This window comes from Haliotis rubra, unplaced genomic scaffold (assembly GCF_003918875.1).
Source record: "Haliotis rubra isolate DU_JTF1 unplaced genomic scaffold, ASM391887v1 Scf72, whole genome shotgun sequence".
Lineage (NCBI taxonomy): Eukaryota > Metazoa > Mollusca > Gastropoda > Lepetellida > Haliotidae > Haliotis > Haliotis rubra.
The window spans coordinates 795,068-817,624 of NW_025767435.1; the positions used below are offsets into that span (position 1 = coordinate 795,068).

General features: G+C 41.8%; 1 protein-coding gene and 1 long non-coding RNA gene across 2 annotated transcripts in view; one reads left to right on the top strand and one right to left on the bottom strand.

The window, feature by feature from the left end:
• Positions 1-969: 969 nt before the first annotated feature.
• Positions 970-2,014, bottom strand: LOC124259360. Its single transcript, XR_006893827.1, has 3 exons — positions 1,690-2,014; positions 1,342-1,406; positions 970-1,069 (listed from the first exon to the last, which is right to left on the bottom strand). It is a non-coding gene; the product is annotated as an uncharacterized LOC124259360 (long non-coding RNA).
• A 1,291-nt stretch (positions 2,015-3,305) lies between these two features.
• Positions 3,306-22,557, top strand: part of LOC124259359 (chloride channel protein B-like) — a 37,005-nt gene continuing 17,753 nt past the window's right edge. The window contains exons 1-7 of the mRNA XM_046693486.1: positions 3,306-3,457; positions 6,141-6,398; positions 18,018-18,160; positions 18,818-18,947; positions 20,944-21,024; positions 21,556-21,731; positions 22,018-22,110. Of these exons, the coding sequence (XP_046549442.1) occupies positions 6,231-6,398; positions 18,018-18,160; positions 18,818-18,947; positions 20,944-21,024; positions 21,556-21,731; positions 22,018-22,110 (791 nt within the window). The 5' untranslated portion in view covers positions 3,306-3,457; positions 6,141-6,230. The remainder of the gene's footprint in view (positions 3,458-6,140; positions 6,399-18,017; positions 18,161-18,817; positions 18,948-20,943; positions 21,025-21,555; positions 21,732-22,017; positions 22,111-22,557) is intronic.

Below are 22,557 nucleotides of genomic sequence, written 5' to 3' on the forward strand. Positions count from 1 at the left end.
ACTATCACAAAGCGTTGTAAACACCTTTCCAGTTTTGTCAAATACTAAGATCAACAAGAAAGAAAGAAGTTTTAGAACTATAACACTCAAGCATCACAAGCACCAATGGCGATATGTCATATTTTTCACACACCTCAAATACACACTAACAAAAAAAAATAAAAATAAAAAGTATCAATGTTACTTGCAAAAACCTTTCACCTGATGGTATATACCCCTCATATAAATTAAAGGTGTATGTGAAAGATGTTTAAGAACAATAACTAGAAACACTCAAACAACGCCCTGTAGTATTTCAATGGCAGATCGGCGATATGTCATATTTTTCACACACCTCAAATACACACTAACAATTTTTTTAAATTATAAAACTATCACTATTACTTGCAAACACCTTTCACGTGATGGTATATTCCCCTCATAAAAATTAAAGGTGTATGTGAAAGATGTTTTTGAACACTAACTAGAAACACTCAAACAACGCCCTGTAGTATTTCAATGGCAGATCGGCGATATGTCATATTTTTCACACACCTCAAATACACACTAACAATTTTTTAAATTATAAAACTATCACTATTACTTGCAAACACCTTTCACGTGATGGTATATTCCCCTCATAAAAATTAGAAGGTGTATGTGAAAGATGTTTTTGAACACTAACTAGAAACACTCAAACAACGCCCTGCAGTATTTCAATGGCAGATCGGCGATATGTCATATTTTTCACACACCTCAAATACACCCTAACAAATTCTTTTTAGTTATAAAACTATCACTATTACTTGCAAACACCTTTCAACTAAAGGTATATTTCCCTTCTAAAAATTAAACGAATATGTGAAAGAAGTTTTTAGCGATATAATTTAGTCTTTCTTCGCTGTGTACTGAGAATTGAAGCCAGTGAGCTACAACATGCCCACTTGAAACTTTACTACAAAGCTACTGTACTTATACTGACACTAATGTTGCAGCCATGAAATAGTGGTGCTCTGTAATAACCACAGGCTACGGGTTGTGAGGTCTATATCTTTATTCCGTAGAGGAAGAAGTAGTAGGAGTAGACACTCTGTAACAATCATAATTATACAATGTATATGTATATGCTAAAACCACATCCGATGAACATATGCCTTCATATATATATAGGTATAAACATCTCATAAATGCATGTCTTCATATATACACATCGGAATAACAAAGACTTAAGTAAACAATGGACCTGTCTTACATAATCTCTCGCAGGTTATGAAAAATGGCATATACTATTGTTATTATTACAAGTGACATTTCATGTGGCATATCAAGAAACAGACTATAAAAACAGACAATGAAACCTACCCTGTGGGTGACACGGGAGTGTGCTCAAGCACCCAGCAGCCGGGCAGCCAACACGTGCAATAATCCTACATAAAATAGGATACACTGATGAGAGGTATTGTCCATGAGACAACACAGAAAATAATACCATTATACCAACATATATACATATTTGAAACTACCACTATGGAGTTACAAACAAGATACAGAATTGATGAAATAGATCAATCTTACATCATATACAGCATTTGTAAAACAAGAAGTACAAGCCAACATAAACATATAGCAAAAACCACCCATATGTTATACAATTATTTATATTAGGGTTTAATTATCTATGTATATATTACAAACAGTATAATTACTAACCTTAGATCAAAACTCAATATTTAGAAAGTCCTCATGTAGAGACAGTGTGGTGCAAAACTGATTAGTAACATGGCGGTGAGAAGTATATTTGAACTTACACCAATCAACTGAGAAGCTGAGCCTGGGCTATTGTTAAAACAACTAAAGACAATGACATAAAAGTAGATCGACCCAGATACCCTTAAATACACAATGAACCAGCCCTGTAACACAGAACTGAACAGTTAAGGCCAAGACAAGATGCGACTGGATTGACAACATATAATATATCTATACTGTATAGAGAAGTCGTCTGTCGGATCACCTGAAATAAGAATAAAATGAAAATGATTAATTATAAATGTATGTACACAATATACAATCCCTGGATTTATCCCTGTTACACTAATAACAATTATTTGACTTGAAATGAAGTGACAGAATAGGTAACTTATCTTCTACATGTAGGTTTTCAGTTGTCACAACACTCAGCGTATGTAATCAGCTGTTGAAAATAAACCGGGCTCAATCTTAAAAACTACGCTGTCGCCATATTGGCTACACTGGTCACGTGACGAGCCGAGGCATAGCTTAGGAGCTTTCCGAGGAGTGACCACTTAAAATGGACGGGCTAAAGAAACGCTACCACAGATTAAAAACCCTATTGTGAAATAACCACAAAAGATAGATCCATAAAACAAAATGAACAGAGAGAAGCGGCTTTCATCCGAGAATAGCACCCTCTGCCACTCACGTCACCTTGTGACTCGAGGTCTGCCTGATCGTGGCCTGTCTGAGGTCAGTTCTGTCAGGCGGTATCTCTACATGAGTCTGGTGACGGTTGGAAATGTCTTCAGTTAACGTATAACATGAAACCACTGAAAATATAGCGGATTTCGAACCCAGCATCTTCGGTTGTTCTGCTCTAAAGTTGATGAGTATTCTGAAGATCAAACAGATCGCAGATTTTTGTGCTTTACCATAGTCTCCTTACTCCTCATATTGTTTCCATGTCATACTACTACATATGATTTATGAAATTGTTATAATGTGCATCATTTATATGTGAATGTATCTGTATTTCTATATCTCTGTACCTACTGTGTTTATATTTGTAGGTTATAGAATACAGCCACTGTTCCTTCATGGAATGCTATAAATAATAATAATAATAATAATAATAGCGCCTTTTTTGCTTATTTAAAAACACTTATTGCTGTGCAATAAATATCTTTTATTATCAATATGGTGGACCATAAGTCATGTCATTTTTTCAATACGTGCACGTGCACATATTACTTTCGCCTAGCAACCATTGTTTCTGTATTGCTTCGTCTGTGACGTCATTAAACAATTGAACGTGACGTTAATGAAGAGGGACGTCACACTTGCTAAAAATTGATAATAAAGAAATTATTACACTCAAGCAAGTGTGTCATATGACTTACACTAAACTCGTGCAAAATTATGTATTGCCCGAACAATTTCACAGTCGTTTCGTAATAAGTCATATGACACACTTACTTGTGTAATGATTATAAATCTCTTTGAGTGACAGTGATATTACGTACGCTCACTATACATTGTAGTCGATAGGCTAGAGTTGCCCCCCTTAGAGCACCTGTCAAAATGTAAACTTCCGGTCAATCTTTGTTCATCTCACTTTCACAAGGCGGTGACTTTTAAGCTGACACAGCTCACCGTGATCTAACGACCTGGACTTGATTGAGTATTCTTCAGTTCTACGCGTCTGGACACTACTGACATGTCACTCCAGGATAACGTTTAGGTGTGTTCTTTCTTTTCATGTCCCTTTAATAAGCGACTTACAGTAAAGTTGACATTGTTTCTGTGTTAGTCGGTGTCAGGGGACACACCCCCTATGATGTGGTAGACTGCACGGACCTTAGAGACGGCGGTCTGTCTGACAGTGTTGGCTGCGCATTCATTCACTAGTCTTATACATTTCAGATAAGGGTCTTGTCACGGTACCACAGGGGCTAGTAAAAGGGACCTTTCATATGATATATATGTATATAGTGCTAATTAGACGCCGGCAGTGGCAATTTAATACACCTTGATGCCAGTTTTTCACCAGCAGTGACATTATATGCCTTGATGCTAGTACATGTTATATGGGGCTAAGACCCAGGCAGTGACAATATATACTTTGATGCTAGTAGTGACAATATATGTCTTGATATAAGTTTTTCACCAGCATTGACAATATTATAACCTATACCTGTGGACATTACTAGAATACTCAATCTGATATTTTTTGTTTTATACATACAATCATTTACAGTTGATATGCTTGGGTTTTTATTATCACAGCTGTTTTTGTTGGCAGAAATTGCTAATTGTGTGTAGCTGTATCAAGTGACCTGACATTTACAAAATGTTGCCAGGCACCTGAACATTGTATGAAGAAGTGGGAGTTATCTGTTACATATCACAACATTTCTCCTTTGTCAGAGCAGCTTGTAATTGTATCTATCGATAGAGAGGAGATTAATATTATCAGCAATATCTAATAAATTGAACAATTAGGCATCAAAGTCTGTGTGATGTAACTTTTTTAATCCATGGCTAGGAACAGTTGGACCACAATGTTTCACATGTTTTGATAACTGTATTTGAGAACTCTATGCTTCACTTCTATGTGATGCATATGAGGGTGTGTGTCCTGATCCAATCAAACGCACTCTTTACCTTTTCCTAAAATTCATAACAAAAAGCAACCGATCATCGTGTAAAGTGACACTACCAGGAAGGTCATTTTCAGAAAAGAAAAGGACTTTAGCAAGTTCCAAGTTTAGAACTAGCAATCTCCAGTTTGTAAACAAAGGAGCCATGTCTTTTTCTGTTATTGTAAGAGTGCTTCATTCAAATATTGAAACCACGACTGGCTAATGGTATAATGCTAATCAGGGCTCCAGATAATTTTTCAACATCAGGAGTACGTACTCCTTATTTTTTCAATATAGGAGTACTGGAAAATCTTAAGAGTACTGAATGGAATTTAATGGCATATCAGTAACCTTGTGTTTAGTGTCATATATGTACCACTACGTTGCTAGTCTTGTGTAAACAGGTCAATAAACAATAAAACAATACTTTTTCAGATACATACGTCTGTAAATGATTCTAGGACCATTGTCGTCGTGCGTATCTGCTATGTTTTCCAAATTATTTCCTACCGTATCGTGCATATTTTTTATCCGTACATACGCCAATACAGCCCTTATCTGGATCCCAGCCTAATTATTGACTCAGGAAACTGTGCAGATATATCATCATTAATGAAGTCTAGATCAACTTCTAGAATGTCGATCAAACAATTAGATATATCATATTGTCATGCACACGTCATGAACACTTCCACAGGGAAACTTGAAACCTCTCTCGGAGTTGTTAGACAATATGAATACTGTGACATGTACCAGCTTGTCATGCACATGATACAAAATGTAATCCATTTTATCCAGATATATATACTTATATACATACTTACATGTCAAGGCTGATATCAATACAGTTCAGATATTAGCTTTAGGATTTTTGTCAGTACATCAAGCAAAGTCTGTGGTAAATATGCATGGAACAAAGTCAGTTATGGATCATTATATTTTTGGTATATTTGCTGTCAAAGGTTACTTTTGTGAGTAAATGAAATACATGGACAAATCATGTGGTGGATGAAATGTCTATTATCACAAACTATTGAGTGACTGCATAGATGTGTTGAATGGGGCTGATATTGGTAGATGAATGTTGAAATGAGTGAAGATGAGTTCTTGCTGCTGAGATGTAGAAACCACTGCCACTCACCACTCACTGTGTTACATATTATCATCTAATATAAAATCACTATTTGGTATGTTTAGCCCGGATCAGATTATTTCCTCCATAGCAAGAAGTAAAGGGAGGTAACTCCTACCTACTTATGTTTTGAGGAAATATATAAATAAATATTTAAAATTTATTGTTCATTCTGTTGACCACCTACTCCTTAGAATTTGTAGGACAATACCTGTGAATGAAATATATCCTGAGCCTTGAGACCTGATGGGCTTTACACATTGCACCCATATGGAGAATACAACCTAGACCTTTGGCGTGACAAATGAACACTTTTATCTGTGGGCTACACCAGAAACACTTTCTAACAGTCGACAAAGTCAAAAGTATTAGGGGAGTTCATTAAAATATGACACAATGAAAAAGAGGAGTGAGCGAAGTTTATCATGTCTAATATTTGGGAGGGGTGCATACAAAAGTGATAGTTCTATTTTCTCAAAGAAAAACTATATGTCTGAACATTATTTGAGGACAGTCAGGTATGATACAGTCCTGAGATTTCCCCAGCCCATGAGATGATCTGTCCTCATCTGAAAGGAATTTCACTGATATGCCTGCAAGATACATTTTTGGTGAAGCTGACATTGTGTTTTTGTTCTGTTTTGTTGCAGATGGACTTTCCCCGAGTATTGACATAAGGTAACAATGGTTGTGAACTGAGTGTTTCAACAACTGGAAAGCATCAGCAACCACTAGGAAAGATGGACGCCCTCGACACCCCCGACTATAGTCAGTTTGACAGCATCAGCACCGACAGCAGCCCACAGCGGTTGCCAGGTGGCCGGATGGAGAGGGGGTCTATTCTGGAACCACCTGTTGATGACCAAGTGTATTATGTTTCAGATGATACATACGGAATATTTGCCAGCGTGAGTAACCATGGTAACAGCTATTTATGCTGAGTTTTAAAGTGTGTGTTTGTTGTTTATTTGCCATAGTCAGTATTTTACCAGCTATAGGACATATGACGGTGACTGGACCTCACAAACCAGTGATTGATATTGTGAGGAAGGCTTCAGTGAGTGAGTGAGTATGTTTTTGCCCCGCCTTTAGCAACATTCAGTGCTCCAGATAAGATTTAGCTCATGTGGGTACTGTACCCACTGTATGTTTTGGAGTGGGTATTATGAATGTTGAGTGGGTATTTCTTTTCCAGTTAACCACTGCTTTCAAAAATGTGTGTATTTCAGTGAATTTACTCACCTAACTATATATCATTGAGTAAGTTTACTAAGCAGGTATGTACTGCCTTATGTCATACCTAAGCAAAACCAACTTAACTATAATGGAATTGATTTCATAAAACAGTACAACACTAGCCCTATACTAACAGTACAACTTCATACCAATCGATGTCTATTTCATTACGCGAGCGATTTTTATAAATATATTCCGTACGCATATGTTTTAAACCTTTTGCGTATCTAACATTTTAAATGCGTAATTGGTACGCAACAATTATATTTCAATGCGTAATTGGACATTTTCTATGCATATTTTACCCAAATATGCAGCTAATCTGGGCCTCTGAATATTCCAGCAATATCACAACGGGGACACCAGACATGGGCATTGTAACCATATGGGAATCGAACTCAGGTCTTCGGGAAGATGAGCAAATGCTTTAACAACTAGGCTACCCCTCTGCCCCTAGGAACAATTATTCATGCAAGAACGAGTAACACATCTTTATGCTTTGTGTGAATTTGTTGTTTAATACCACAGTGAGTGTTTTTCTATCTGTATGACAGCGACCAGTAAATAACTGAATCTGGACCAGACAATCCAGTGACTGACATTGTGAGGAAGGTTAAAGAACCACTAAACTTTGTTTTTGTTACTCTTTTAACCATTACATATGAAAGATTTGTGGTTAGTCTTATGCGAACACCAAATTTATTCTTTAAAAACTTGTGGTTAATTAATACCGAGCGATTAAAAGTGGCCAAAAGTCGCCTCGCTTCCCTCTCACCAACTAAAACCACAGACAGGTTACGTAACTCTGTCGCCAGAGCACTGCAGTGACGCCATATGAGGAACGATTTTCAGTTAGTTGTATAGAAAATGTGTAGCACGCCATCATTTTGATGATTTCTCGACATCAACGATAACATTACATGCCGAATCGCTGCTTTGTCGCCAATTGCTCCTAGGGTCGGGCGATGGTGTCCCCATGCACAGATTTCCACAGGACCCCGCAGTTCGTGCTAAATGGGTTATGTTTGTGAGTGCGGCTTTAGCCGCCAGGAAGCCTGAAACGATATCTTACTTGTGTTCAGATCGCTTCACTGAAGTTAAAGAATCAAAACTACTTACTAGTTGTAGTAAAATATGCATATGATTGATGACCATAAAGATTTTCTATGACACAACTTGTAACATAACGATTTCTTCCTCGAAGTGAGGTTGTGGTCGGCAACAATAATATTGTAAGTAGTATTATATTGACACCCACCTCGCTGCCACGAGAGAAATTGTTATGTTATACGCTATGTCATGCAAAATCCTATTGGCCATCAATAAAATACATATTTTACTACCAGTAGAAAGTAGTTTTGATTTTAACTCGGTGAAAACAAACCTAAATACCATTTATCCTCAGACTGGCGGATGTTCCCACAGGGCTCTCGCCATTTTAAAAATAAAAAATCTGTTAGAATTAATGAGATTATAGTTTGTTTTCATCAAGTTAGAAAATCAAGACTACTTTCTACTCAGAAGTTAAATATGTATTGGAATCATAACCAAACGGATTTTGCATGACACAACTTATAACATAACGATTTCTTCCACGGAAGCCGAGGGTGGGGGTCAAGTCACAATACTGCGCCGATAAATTTCTTGCTACATTCCCATGGTTAATGTCCACTCACCAGTATGTAGATACTAGTCAATGTGCGCCTTTATATTTGGTCTTATAATCCCAATTAGTTTATTATCATACTTGTATGCATTTTGAAACTAAATAAAAGCAGACGATCTGCTGATACTTATAGTGAATTTATAACAGAACTGTAATATCTAGACATTTTATAGTTTGCCAATGTGAATCATAATTCGCATTAACACACCCTAGTGCATGTTGTCTGTCTCATTACACTTCACGGCTAAAACAATGATTCTGTTGAATGCTACGACACAAATGAATAAAAACAAAATGCAAATATTAAAATTAAAACAGATTAAAGTTATAGGAACAATATCAGGCCATTACCTTGTTCGAGGAATGTATCCATCAATATCCACAAAACTGTTCCAAATGATGTGTCTTTTAACAGTTTAATATACTAAAAAAGATAAATCTTTTCAGGTATTGGTGTATAGTCTCATTGGTCACCCAAGATAGCACACCTGGCAACTAATTGCATAATGTCCGCTTTCTTTAAAAAACAGTAATTTAGTTAGCCAATAATGGGCAATCAATCAATGTATTGCCGGTTAATCCTTTGAAAGAAGGACGTTGTTTTACGCAGACACCGACACGACAGAGTGTATTCAGTATAGATTAGTAAATCTACATACATAAACACTACCTTTGACAATTCCGCTGTGTAAGATAAAAGTAATTAATCAATCAGCTTGTTATCGGTTAATCCTTTGATCGATGTTTATAATGTTGAATATTTACTCCAGACACAAGAAATGCCAAATGGGAACCTTTGTCGGTAATCTAAGTGTGTTACCACTAATTATACCTGTTATAAATTCATTAACTGACCATCAAGTGAATGATGACAAATAACATGTGTAGGTTTATACCACCTAACACGGTTACAACAAGGGAGTATTAATTGCTGTATTGCATGTGAAAACTTATGGGCCGACACTGTTTTGAGAATACAAACAGATTTTACATGACATGATTAAATATCGAGGTAAAAACACAGAAATGGGATCAATTTGGATCAGTCATTATACAAATAGGGCCTAACGACACCAATCGATTTTGACAGAATCGCCTATGAAAACAAGTTGTAACTCGAAACTAGGCAAAGCAGGAGACAAAATTAAATGACAGTAGATTGTGAGAACATATAGCTTTCATTTTCCACAACAATTGTCACGATTTCAGGTTTATACAAGCCTGTAAACAAGATAATTTAACCCCTAAAATGTAGATGAATTCTGCATCGCCCTCAAAGCTATTCCTCATATGACGCCACAGAGGCTACCGCCTGATTGGTTGAAATTTCGTCATGGGTGAGAATTGTGCACTGTTGTCAAAAAGGTCGATTTAAGTCAATTAAAGGTCGAAATGAGTAGTTTTAATGACGGGTTTCATTTATAACGATGCCAGTTAGTGATTTATGTATTTGTACCCCTCTAGGGTTTATGTGACCTTTAGTGGATATGGAGGATGATGGAGGGAGGGGAGGAGTCGGAGGCGGAGTTCCAGCACTTTGGCACGCTTCGCGCAGGTTCGGGATAAGATTGCCGGCCCTGCCTCAGGTGGCTGCCACCGCATACAGGCGCCCGACCTCGCCGAGTTTCGCCCCGGGGAGACTTCGCTTAGCCGGGTCGCCGAGGCATGCCTCGCGATTCTGCCATCACTGGTGAGTGAGGTGATCAATCCTCTCTTGACTGGTGCCCGCACGCGGTTTGATTTGCCCGACGTCGGCAAGCGGTACCAGTTGGGAGAGGAGACGCTGTTCGAGCCGCCAGTGGTCACTCTAGGGGGGTCGTCCTCGTCTTCCCTGGCCTCGGCCAGGCAGGGCAGGCGCCTCCCCCCTTTTCCTACTAATTCACTTACGCTGAAGTCTGCGTAACGGTCCTTCCAGGAGTGCTACCGGTGCGCAGCCCAGCAATTAAAAGTGGCAGTCCACTCAGCCTACCTGTCTGCTCTGCAGGGACAGCTGGTGGATCAGAGCGCTTGTGACGCCGACTTGTCGGCGCCGGTGCTCACGCGGCAGCTCACACGGCAGCTCACGGGGGTACACTCTCATCTGGCTCGGGATAGCATTCGGTGCTGTGCCAGCCAGATGATGGGTGCCGTGATGGGCTTGCGCCGCCTGTGGTTGTCTGTGGCGCGGTAGTCACCGGCCACACAACAGGCGCTCCTGTCATTGCCTTATACCATGGGGTCCTCCCTGTTCCCTGGGGCATTGCAGGTTGTACGGGAGGCCGCGGAGGCAGTTTCTACCTTCAAAGACTCTAAGCCTTTGTTGGAACAGCCCTCCGCTCCTCGCCACCGGCCTTCCCCACTCGCTTCCGCTTATCCTTCTGCTCCGGCAAAGGACGCTGCAAAGTGGACTGCCCCTTTGCAGTCCAAGCGGAGCAGGCGCGCAAGAGGCAAGGGCAGGCCTGCTCACGCGCAGCAGCCTTTTCGGGGCAGGGGGAAGCCAGCCCCGGCTTCCCGCTGATTCCTTCCCCAGAGCCCTTATTGTCCCCCACTCACGCAAGCGGAGACTTGCCGACTGTGGGGGTGCACTGCCTCATGCCACACGTCCCTGTCGGCGGCCGGTTGTCCCTATTTCTCCAGGAGTGGGAGGCAGCCACCTCAAATCCCTGGGTCCTGTCCACGCTCAGGGATGGCCATTTGCCACAGTGGAGGCGAGATCATTCGTCCTTCTCCGGGTTCGACAAGGCGGACGCGCTCCGTGCCGAAGTTCAGTCCTTACTGAACAAGGCAGCCATCGAGGTGGTTCCTGTCGGTCAGCAAGGAGAGGGGTTTTATTCCACCTACTTCCTAGTGACCAAAAAGGACGGAGGGTTCAGACCCATTCTGAATCTCAGAGGGTTGAACCAGTTACTGGAGGTGCCGTCTTTCAGGATGGAGACACTCAGGTCAGTGATCTCCTCCGTCGAGACAGGGGATTGGCTTACGTCAATCGATCTCAAAGACACATACCTCCATGTTCCAATGCACCCTCGAAGTTCAAGAAGTACCTCCGGTCCTCCTTCGACGGGATCGCATACCAGTTTCGTGCTCCCCTTCGCATCTTTCGGCCCAAGGGTGTTCACCAAACTTATGCTAATCCCAGCTCAGTTAGCCAGGTCTCAGGGCAGGTGTTGTCACCGCATCTGGACGATTGGCTTCAGGGCCTTAGGTCCTCAGTTAAGCAGAGCCTCCACACTGTGCGCGATGGATACTCTGGTGTCACTGGGCTGGATTATCAACTCAAGAAATCAGACCTCGCCCACGCAGGATCTGATTTTCTTGGGGCCAGATTCAACACGGAGCTAGGGATTGTTTCCCCTTGTTCAACCGCATCGCCAAAGTCCAGAGGACTGTGTTACAGTTTCTCCAGTCGCCCAACGCGCCGCCAAAACATGGCTTCAGTTGCTAGGGCAACATCGCGGGCGACAGTGGACGGGTTTGGCGCGGCGCTGCCTGAGGATGCTACTCAGTTCAGCAAGCTGCTAGCTCAGCTGTGGTCCCACTCGCAGAGCTACAAGATTATTCTCACAACGCCTCAAGTGGTTAATTCCTCACTTGGCGCATGGTGGACGGACGCCGGAATTTGTCCAGGGGATCCCCCTCGACACCCCGACACCTTCCCTTCAGTTCAGACGGACGCCCTCACAGGTTGGGGGTCCTGGGCGAGCACTCAGCCTCCGCCTCTGGTCGGAGCTGGAAGTCAGCCTACACATCAATGTGTTAGAACTGAGAGCAGTCCGCAGGGTGTTCGAAAGTGCTTCCGGTGTTGGTGCAGGGCCGCGGTGGTTCGCCTAGAAATGGACAATCAAATGGCCATGTCTTACATTCTCAAGCAAGGCGGCACAGTGTCTCCGCCGCCCTTCAGGAGGCGCGGCAGTTTCTACTGGAGTGCGATCAGTTTAGCATTCGGGTTTTGCTCTGTTTATCTCCCGGGGTAGACAACGCCCGCAGATGCACTCTCACGGGCGTGATACTAGCCCCACACGAAGTGGATGCTCGACCGGGAGATATTCGGATTATCTCCCAGTTGTTCGGTCGTTTCCAGGTGGATCTGTTTGGCGCCTGGGGTGACGGTAACCAGATTCCTGTGTTTTGCTCCCCGGATTCCGATCCGAGCTGCTAGCCAACGACGCTTTCAGCTCGATTGACGGACAGGGTACTGTAATGCCTCCGATACCACCGGATTTCCAGGGTCCTGTCACAGCTGACCGCACAACCAGCTCGGCTACTTGTGCTTCTGGCACCCCTTTGGTCGGCACAACGCTGGTTTCGCTAATTCTCAGGTTTCTGGCTCAGCCTCCTGTTCTATTACCTTTTCGACCGACCTCCTATCCCAGAACAGAGCGCACCCAATCCAAGGATTCAGTGGGTGGCTTGGCCGCTGTCAGGGGATCGCCCGCAGCGAAGCGAATTCCTGCACCAGTTGCAGACACAATTTGGCTTCGCTGGAGGGATTCGACAAACGCTCAATATGAGGATAGATGGGCCTGTTATTCGCTGCTGTGTCAACAGGGGATTCTTGATCCCTTTCTACAGATTTAGTCTCTGTTTTAGAATTCCTCCAGTTCGCTTGGACGCCGGGTCTAGCGGCTTCAACTGTTCGAGGATATTCTACGCTATTTCTGCTTCATATTCCTGTTGACGGTGTTTCCTCTTTGGGGCAGCACCCTCTTGTGCAGCTTTTTAGCAGGCGTGGACAGAACTAACCGTTGTTCGGGCGGATTAGTCCCCTGTGGGACTTGTCAATCGCTCTTGATTGGCTGTCCGGTCCACTGTTTCACAATCTGTCGACTCTTTCACTCCAACTGTTGACGGAAGACGGCGCTTTGTGGCGTAGTGACTTCAGGCAGGCGGGGTTGGCTTATATTCACGAAATGTCGGCCGCCCGCCCGCTTTACTGTTTTTCACAAAGACAGAGTTAGCATACGGCTGCCTGATACTTTACCGGCCCTAAGAAGGATAGTCCCTTCCATGTGACAGCTTCTATTGAGCTCCCAGCTTTCACTCAGCCTTCCTGTCCGGTACCTCTCACGACGCGTCACGCCTTAGATGTCCGGTGAAGACACTTAAGGCTTATATCAAATCGAACAAGGGTACCCGTAAGGGTAACCAATTGTTTTGTTGTTATGGCGGGTTCAGGTTGGTCTTCTGGCTTACATCAAGCCAACCATTTCTCGGTGGCTTGTCTCTGCCATACATATGAGCTATACTCAAACAGGGCGATCCCACCTGTAGGGTTGAAAGCTCATTCGGGTTAGGGCAGTTGCTACATCGAAGCTTACGCTGCAGCCCTGCCCATTGAGGAGATCTGCTCCGCTGCTATTTGGAGCCGTCCGAGTAATGCTCATCCGCCATTACCAACTTGACAGACTCTCCAGTGAGCGTGCTCGGTTCGGTCAGTCAGTTCTCTCCAGTGGGCATGGTTCCACCTCTCTAGCCGATTGAGCTTTCGAGGATTTTATTATGTGAACCATTCTATGCCAATTTTTTAACACTGGTGTGGGGTTTTAAAAATCTTGTTTACATATTCCCTTGGTGACGGGTTTTATGTGGTGATGGTTTTTATTCCCATGTCTTTTGCATTCTGCTCTAGACTTAACTGGCCTTGGAAACTTTGCTAAATATATATATATTAAGGCATTTCTGCTTCTGGTGGCTTTTTATGGGACCCTTATCTTCGCCTCGAAAGATTACGGGAGGGAGGGAGGGTGTGTCTCGTTAGTTTGCATTAGCCAGGTTTCTCTGGGCAATTTACATATGTTCGACTCCCCGACCCTGGCTCATGCCCCTCGCCTGATTGGCTATGGTGGACACGTGGACCGGGTAAGTGTGCTTTTTCTGCTATATTTAGCTTGGGAAATTCCACTTCTTGTCGGGGGTGTTTTCTGCAGACAGAATGCCACTCCTTAGCTCCGTCTTTAGGAGTCTTGTCTTATGCTTATAAGTACCCCAAGGAGGAATATATAAAAAAGAATCGAACTAACCTGTAGAGATTTCAGATTCTTTGAATATATTCCTCCTTGGGGTACTCCAACCCACCTCCCCACATTCTGTCTGATGTCGTTCAGCATGGAAAGTGAGGTACGAGGTTACGGTCTAGAGTTACCTGCTCTTGGCTGTAGGGGGCCGGAGGGCCCTGTAAGGGTGGTCTCACAAGACAAAACGTAGTTTTTGTTTTGTAAATATTTTTATTCAAATATTGTTACGACTGTCGTAGGGAATTTAAATGGACATTTAAATGCTTATAAGTACCCCAAGGAGGAATATATTCAAAGAATCTGAAACCTCTACAGGTTAGTTCGAATTTATTTAAATCTGTATATTTTAAAGTCCAATATATCCAGATGACTCATGTAGGCTTCATCTGTAACACACTTCACTTTGTGTCCAAACCTGTGAAGATCCGGTTAGAATTGGTTTTCAGTAACCCATGCTTGTCGTAAGAGGCGATTGATGGGATCGGGTGGTCAGGCTCGCTGACTTGGTGTAATGAGTAATTGGGATGCAATGACATGCTTCAACTAGTCAGTGAACCTGACCACCAGATCGAGGTAGTCTCCCTTTATGACAAACACAGGTAGCTGAAGACCAAATATATCAGATTTCTTAGGTGTTTTCAGTTATTATGCATATTGGTAGCCAATTTGATATTCTGGTATAAGGAAGTTAAATAAATAAGGTCACTGAGGATGTTCCCAACAGAGGGACAAGGATTTTGATTACAGGGAAGTTTTTGAAAACATTTTTCACAAACTAAATTAATTTTCTGTTTTTCACATGTTTAGTCAGACATTATCAAGGGAAAGGTGTAAGTTGGATGAGAATAGTGATACAGATATAATTGAGTTTAACTTTTGGAAACATCTTGTACTGATTTTTCTCCAAATGTTTGTTTCCAAAGCATTGCTCCTAAACCATTCAGTACTTCTTCATGAAACTTTATATAGATGCCATTCATGGACTAAACTGGTGGATATTGCTATTGGGATTTTAATTATTTTCAAATTAAGAAAAGTCAATAAATATTGATTTGTTTTCAGAAATATCCTCCCAAGCAAAACTGTTTAGTATTTCTTGGGGAAACCTATACACATCAAGCATCTACTGCATAGGCGGATTTGGGGGGTGGGGAATGTTGGTGGGAAAAATCTTTTTGTGAATTTTTCACATTTGTTTCATGATGTAAGTGAGCAGATTGTAGTTCATACACCGTACTACCTGATCCCAGCAACCTATGCTTCATATGAGAGGTGGTCAGGCTCAATGACTTTGGTGATCGTGTGACAACATAACCTGACAACTGTGGGATGCTGTTTATTGTAATCAATCACAGGATTGTCTGGTCCAGACAAGATTATTCTGAGGCCTCTGTAGTATGAATAGTGATCAATGTTGGGTTATTTTGCAAAAAATGAAATTTTAAAGGCTTGGGAACTCTATGACTTTGCCTTCCCATTTTCCTCATTTTCCTCACAGTTTAAGTGGACACTGTGTGATATTTATGGACACTCGGATTTCATTGTTGGTCTATTTGAAGGAATGGGGTCAACTGATATGACATATATATGACTACACTGTTCCAAGATATCACATGCAATATTTAAAGGGCAGTCTCATCACAAGTTTTCGTTAAACTAACTCTTTTTGAGTAAACTGGGAAGAAAATATGTCTCTTCATAACAAAAACTCGTTTTGTCACTCTTTGAGAAGGCCTCAACAATGGTGTGTGACATGTGACATGCCCACTGTGTGGAGCTTTGGGAATAAAGTTTGTGCACACAAATATTTGATGTCATTATCAAAATACTTTAAATATCAAGTTTTATGGTTTTAGAGTATTTTCAAGAAATCTGTGTAAAATAGGCCATATCATCATTTCCAGGGATGATTGACATGATATTTAAACGTTGCTGATCGTTTGTAGGTCGATGAGAGAGTTTTGATGAAAAACAGGTTATTAACTTGGTGTAGCCTAACTGATATTTAGAACTGGTTGAGACTACAAGGAAATAGGTGATCGATTGGATGTTAGTGTGGATTCTGCTCTCTGATGTAATTATTGAAGAACTGCTATTATTTTCTGAAGAGCCATGTGTTATTACGCCAGACTCAAGAAAACACCGTCACAGTTAAGATACTTTATGATGGTATGTATGGAAGTTTTGAATCTTGGAAGCATGACTTGTTTAGCATTCTTCAGGGTGTGATTTAAGCATGTAGAGATTACACCGGTGCCACTTAAACCTGCAAAATGCAGCGTCATATTTATACCTGCAAAGTGTAACCTCATATTTATACCAACTTGCACCCAGTAGATGTTGATATTTTGCTGTTAAATGAACATAGACTTTAACTGGAAAACAGAATGATGAGGAACTGGCTTGGAGCATTGACTGTAATCACTGTACGGACAGTGATTAAATGACTCCCACGTTTCTTGTCATGAAGTGTTATGAAGTAAGATAATAATCTTATCATATCCAGACTAATTTAGTTATAGTGATGTTTTGGATCATCAGTCATGGGTATGCACAGTGATATGCTAGGGATGGGTCACCAAGATGCTAGGGTTGACTCAGTGATGTACTACGGGTGACTCAGTGATATACTAGGCTTAACTCACTGATATATAAGGGGTGTCATATGCATATACTAGATGTGGGTGACTCAGTGATACTAGCTAGGGATGACTCACTGATATACTAGGTTTGACTCACCGATATTCTAGGGATGATTCAGCAATATACAGGGGTGACTCACTGATATACTAGGCTTGACTCACTGATATACCAGGGATGACTCCCTGATATACTAGGGACTCGCCGATATACCAGAGATGACTCACTGATATACTAGGGACTCACTGATATACTAGGCTTGGCTCACTGATATACTAGGCTTGACTCGCTGATATACCAGGGATGACTTGCTGATATACCAAGGATGACTCACTGATATACTAGGGACTCACTGATATATTAGACTTGACTCACCGATATACTAGGCTTGACTTAGCAACATACTAGGGATAACTTACTGATATACTAGGCTTGACTCACCAATATACTAGGGATAACTCACTGATATACTAGGCTTGACTCACTGATATACTAGGGATAACTCACTGCTATACTAGGCTTGACTCACCAATATACTAGGGATAACTCACTGATATACTATGCTTGACTCACCAATATACTAGGGATGACTCACTGATATACTAGGGACTCACTGCTATACTAGGCTTGACTCACCAATATACTAGGGATGACTCACTGATATACTAGGGACTCACTGATATTCTTGGCTTCACTCACTAATATACTAGACTTGCCTCACCAATATACTAGGGATGACTCACTGATATACTAGGCATGACTTACCGATATATTAGGGATGGCTCAACAGTTTACAAAGGATGACTCACAGATATACAAAGGGGTGTCCCAATGATATGCTGGGGAATCCCAACAAAGTTTATGAACTTAAGCAGAAAATATAATAATTTCTTAAGCTTTGTGCCTCTACTGCTGTTCCACACTTCCAGGCTAAGGTGCTGTATCATTTGTATTGCAGTGTAAAAATCTAAGGTAAAATCTCTAATTTCCAGGGCCGAGACTACGAGCCTGTGTACGTCACTCACAAGTACACAGAGAAGGAGAAGGAAACTCTGGCGTCCTTTGAGAGCCTGGATTATCTCCCCTCACACAGCTTTGTATTCAAACACTGGATCAAGAGACAGGTCATTACGAGGTAGGTTTGCTTTGCTGAAGTTCTTTATTTTAGGTACCTTTCAGACAATGGGATATGCACAGTTTAAACATTGAAAATGTGTGGAAACCATTCTAAATTATTTTGAATTTTCTTCATATGAATGATAATTAGATTTTGTTATGTTCAAAACTTGTATGTGTTAGGACTTACACTAAAAATGTGGCAAATGGGCATTTTTTAGATTTCGATTTTTTCTCATATTTGAACATGAGCATGTATTTTTCCTCAGCTGATTTTTTAAAGCAATGTAGATAAAATACTACATACATATTGCCAGTGATGAGGTTGATGTGTGGGATAAGGACACATGTGGCCCCAATATCAAATACATGTATAACACCGAATTCTCTGTTATTGACAACCTTCCACCACCACCACCATCAACTGACAGTTAAAGGTCATAACCTGAAGAGTTCCCAACTAAACATATTAAACCACCAGTCCCTTCACACACCCAGCCCCCCTCCACACAGACACACACATACCTCACCTCATGTGAGGATCATAATTCTTTATGTGACACCCTCCCAAACTGTTCACACAACCATTGATGTGCAAATGTAAATGACTCCCACCACAATCCAGAGCTCCAGGATTGGTGTCTGTTAAGGTGCTATTTAAACATGACTGTTCCAGGTTGGAGCTGGACCGCTGGCTCATGATGGGTATGATCGGTTTCGGAGTCGGCATGATCGGGTTCCTGCTGCATCAGCTGATTGAGGAGGTGGCCAGCTTCAAGTGGGACACTATACAGGGCTTCCTGGATGTAAGTCATCTGTCATGCAGGGCTTCCTGGATGTAAGTCATGGATCATACAGGGCTTCCTGGATGTAAGTCATGGATCATACAGGGCTTCCTGGATGTAAGTCATGGATCATACAGGGCTTCCTGGATGTAAGTCATCTGTCATGCAGGGCTTCCTGGATGTAAGTCATGGATCATACAGGGCTTCATGGTCATGTAAGTCATGGGCTTCCTGGATCCATCATGGATCATGGGCTTCCTGGATGTAAGTCATGGATCATACAGGGCTTCCTGGATGTAAGTCATGGATCATACATGGCTTCATACAGGGGCTTCCTGGATGTAAGTCATGGATCATACAGGGCTTCCTGGATGTAAGTCATGTCATACAGGGCTTCCTGGATGTAAGTCATGGATCATACAGGGCTTCCTGGATGTAAGTCATGGATCATACAGGGCTTCCTGGATGTAAGTCATGGATCATACAGGGCTTCCTGGATGTAAGTCATCTGTCATACAGGGCTTCCTGGATGTAAGTCATGGATCATACAGGGCTTCCTGGATGTAAGTCATTCCTACAGGATTCCTGGATGTAAGTCATGGATCATACAGGGCTTCCTGGATGTAAGTCATGGATCATACAGGGCTTCCTGGATGTAAGTCATCTGTCATACAGGGCTTCCTGGATGTAAGTCATGGATCATACAGGGCTTCCTGGATGTAAGTCATGGATCATACAGGGCTTCCTGGATGTAAGTAAGTCATGGATCATACAGGGCTTCCTGGATGTAAGTCATGGATCATACAGGGCTTCCTGGATGTAAGTCATGGATCATACAGGGCTTCCTGGATGTAAGTCATGGATCATACAGGGCTTCCTGGATGTAAGTCATGGATCATACAGGGCTTCCTGGATGTAAGTCATGGATCATACAGGGCTTCCTGGATGTAAGTCATGGATCATACAGGGCTTCCTGGATGTAAGTCATGGATCATACAGGGCTTCCTGGATGTAAGTCATGGATCATACAGGGCTTCCTGGATGTAAGTCATGGATCATACAGGGCTTCCTGGATGTAAGTCATGGATCATACAGGGCTTCCTGGATGTAAGTCATGGATCATACATGGCTTCCTGGATGTAAGTCATGGATCATACAGGGCTTCCTGGATGTAAGTCATGGATCATACAGGGCTTCCTGGATGTAAGTCATGGATCATACAGGGCTTCCTGGATGTAAGTCATGGATCATACAGGGCTGGATGTAAGTCATGGATCATACAGGGCTTCCTGGATGTAAGTCATGGATCATACAGGGCTTCCTGGATGTAAGTCATGGATCTTACAGGATGTAAGTCTTCCAGGGATGTAAGCCATGGATCATACAGGGCTTCCTGGATGTAAGTCATGGATCATACAGGGCTTCCTGGATGTAAGCCATGGATCATACAGGGCTTCCTGGATGTAAGTCATGTATCATACATGGCTTCCTGGATGTAAGTCATGGATCATACATGGCTTCCTGGATGTAAGCCATGGATCATACAGGGCTTCCTGGATGTAAGTCATGGATCATACAGGGCTTCCTGGATGTAAGTCATGGATCATACAGGGCTTCCTGGATGTAAGTCATGGATCATACAGGGCTTCCTGGATGTAAGTCATGGATCATACAGGGCTTCCTGGATGTAAGTCATAGATCATACAGGGCCCATCAACTTAATGTTTCAGCCAGCGACCAGCTTATTGTATTTCTGGCTAACTGTGTGTCATTTAACTGTGAGTCCCTTTTTAAATTATTTAATCAAAAGTTTACCTGGCCAAGAACTGTTGTATCTACAAGCCACTGAAATGAAGGTGGAATGTTAGTGAGAATGTCATGACATGAACTCAGCTGAGGTATATCTTCCCAGGTGATTGGAGCCAGGAAACTCCCCGGACTATTTCCTTGTGGCTTTAGTCTCCGTCTTCTCCGTCCCCACTGTTTAAGTTAATAGAGCATGTTGTTGATGTTTCAGGAAGATAGGATTGTGATTGCCTGGCTGTTCGGTGTGGGCTACAGTATCCTGTTCATTGTCTTCAGTGCTGCAGTGGTTGTGGTGAGATTGACGTCCTGTAATTCTAATCCAAGATCAAAATCAGGGATACTTAAAGCAAACCTTACTTAAAGGTCACATGCAACCAAAAAATCAAACATAATTAAAACACAATTATCACTTATTCATGACATATAATATGCATTGCTGATTATGAAAAAACATTTTTGATGATTTGTTTCGGTATGTCCATACCGAAAGGTATCAGAATCTGCAAAGTTGTGTTTTACGTTGAATGTGACCTTTAATTAAAAGCTGTTCAGCATTGGCATGGAAACATCTGGATATTACCATGAGTATATGAATAAAACAACTATTGGGCAATTGTAACCTAGAAGTGAAAAAAGGTGCAAATCCTTTAAGTTCATATCTCATTTGCACTTAGATGTGTTTTTATGTTGATTTCTTCCATTTTGATAATCAAATATTTTGTTTTCACACTCTTATTTCAAAATAATTATAGCCAGCTAATTATAGACAAATTTTTGTGATTTGCAGTAGGTCTTCTTCAAAGTTATTATTTATCTCCCCTAGTTCTGGAGACCAAGTGCAGGTGGCTCTGGCATCCCCGAAGTGACCGGCTTTCTGAATGGAACCAATATTCGACATATCTTCAACCTCCAGACAATGATCGTCAAATTTCTGTCATGTGTGGCGGCTATTGGCTGTGGGATGCCAGTTGGCCCCGAGGGTCCCATGATTCATTTAGGGTCAGTTACATTAAACTGGCTGAAATATACTCTTTAAAAAAGTAGGGGAACCTGAGCTTTCAATTTGGAAATGAAGTATAAGCGTTAACAAACTTTTCAAAGACAGACATCTTATGAACACATCACCTTTTCCCTTTATCATCACCCCTAAACACAACACATTACTCACAAGATAAGAGATGTTATTACCCATAAATTTGTCATTATTGTACTTCCCAACTTCTAAAACACCACTCAAAGAAGTTAAAGCACACACTTCCTTAGAGATAAATCTGTTATTCCACAGAGCTCTTGTTGGTGCAGGGATGAGTCAGGCCAGGTCGGAGACGCTCAGGTTTAAACTGCCATTTTTCCAGCGGTTCCGGAACTCCGAGGACAGGTGAGATAGCACTTACTTCAGTTGACGTTGAGGTGGAAGGGTGGCCAGGTGGTTAAAGCATGTGCCTGATATGCTGAAGGCGAGGGTTCGCTCCCCTACATGGATACAACTTGTAAAGACCATTTTTGATACCTCTATTGTTCTATTGCTAAGAATAGGTAAAACCTCACGCACGCACGCAATGCACGTGCTCTGCATGCCCAACCCGTGTGCTGCCCGCTCTACCCATCTTGTGAGGAACACATGGTTCATACTGACAAACCTCGATTCTTCGTAGCCTCGTGGATAAAACCACCAAGTTAGTAAGCAAAGGGTTGCAGGATCGAAACTAGGTATCGGCACCATATAAGTTTTCAATAATGTGATATTTAGTGATAGCAATACAAAGTTTATCAAACCTCAAAACAAGGAATAATTCAAAGTCAAGGGCTATTCCTCAGAAAATCC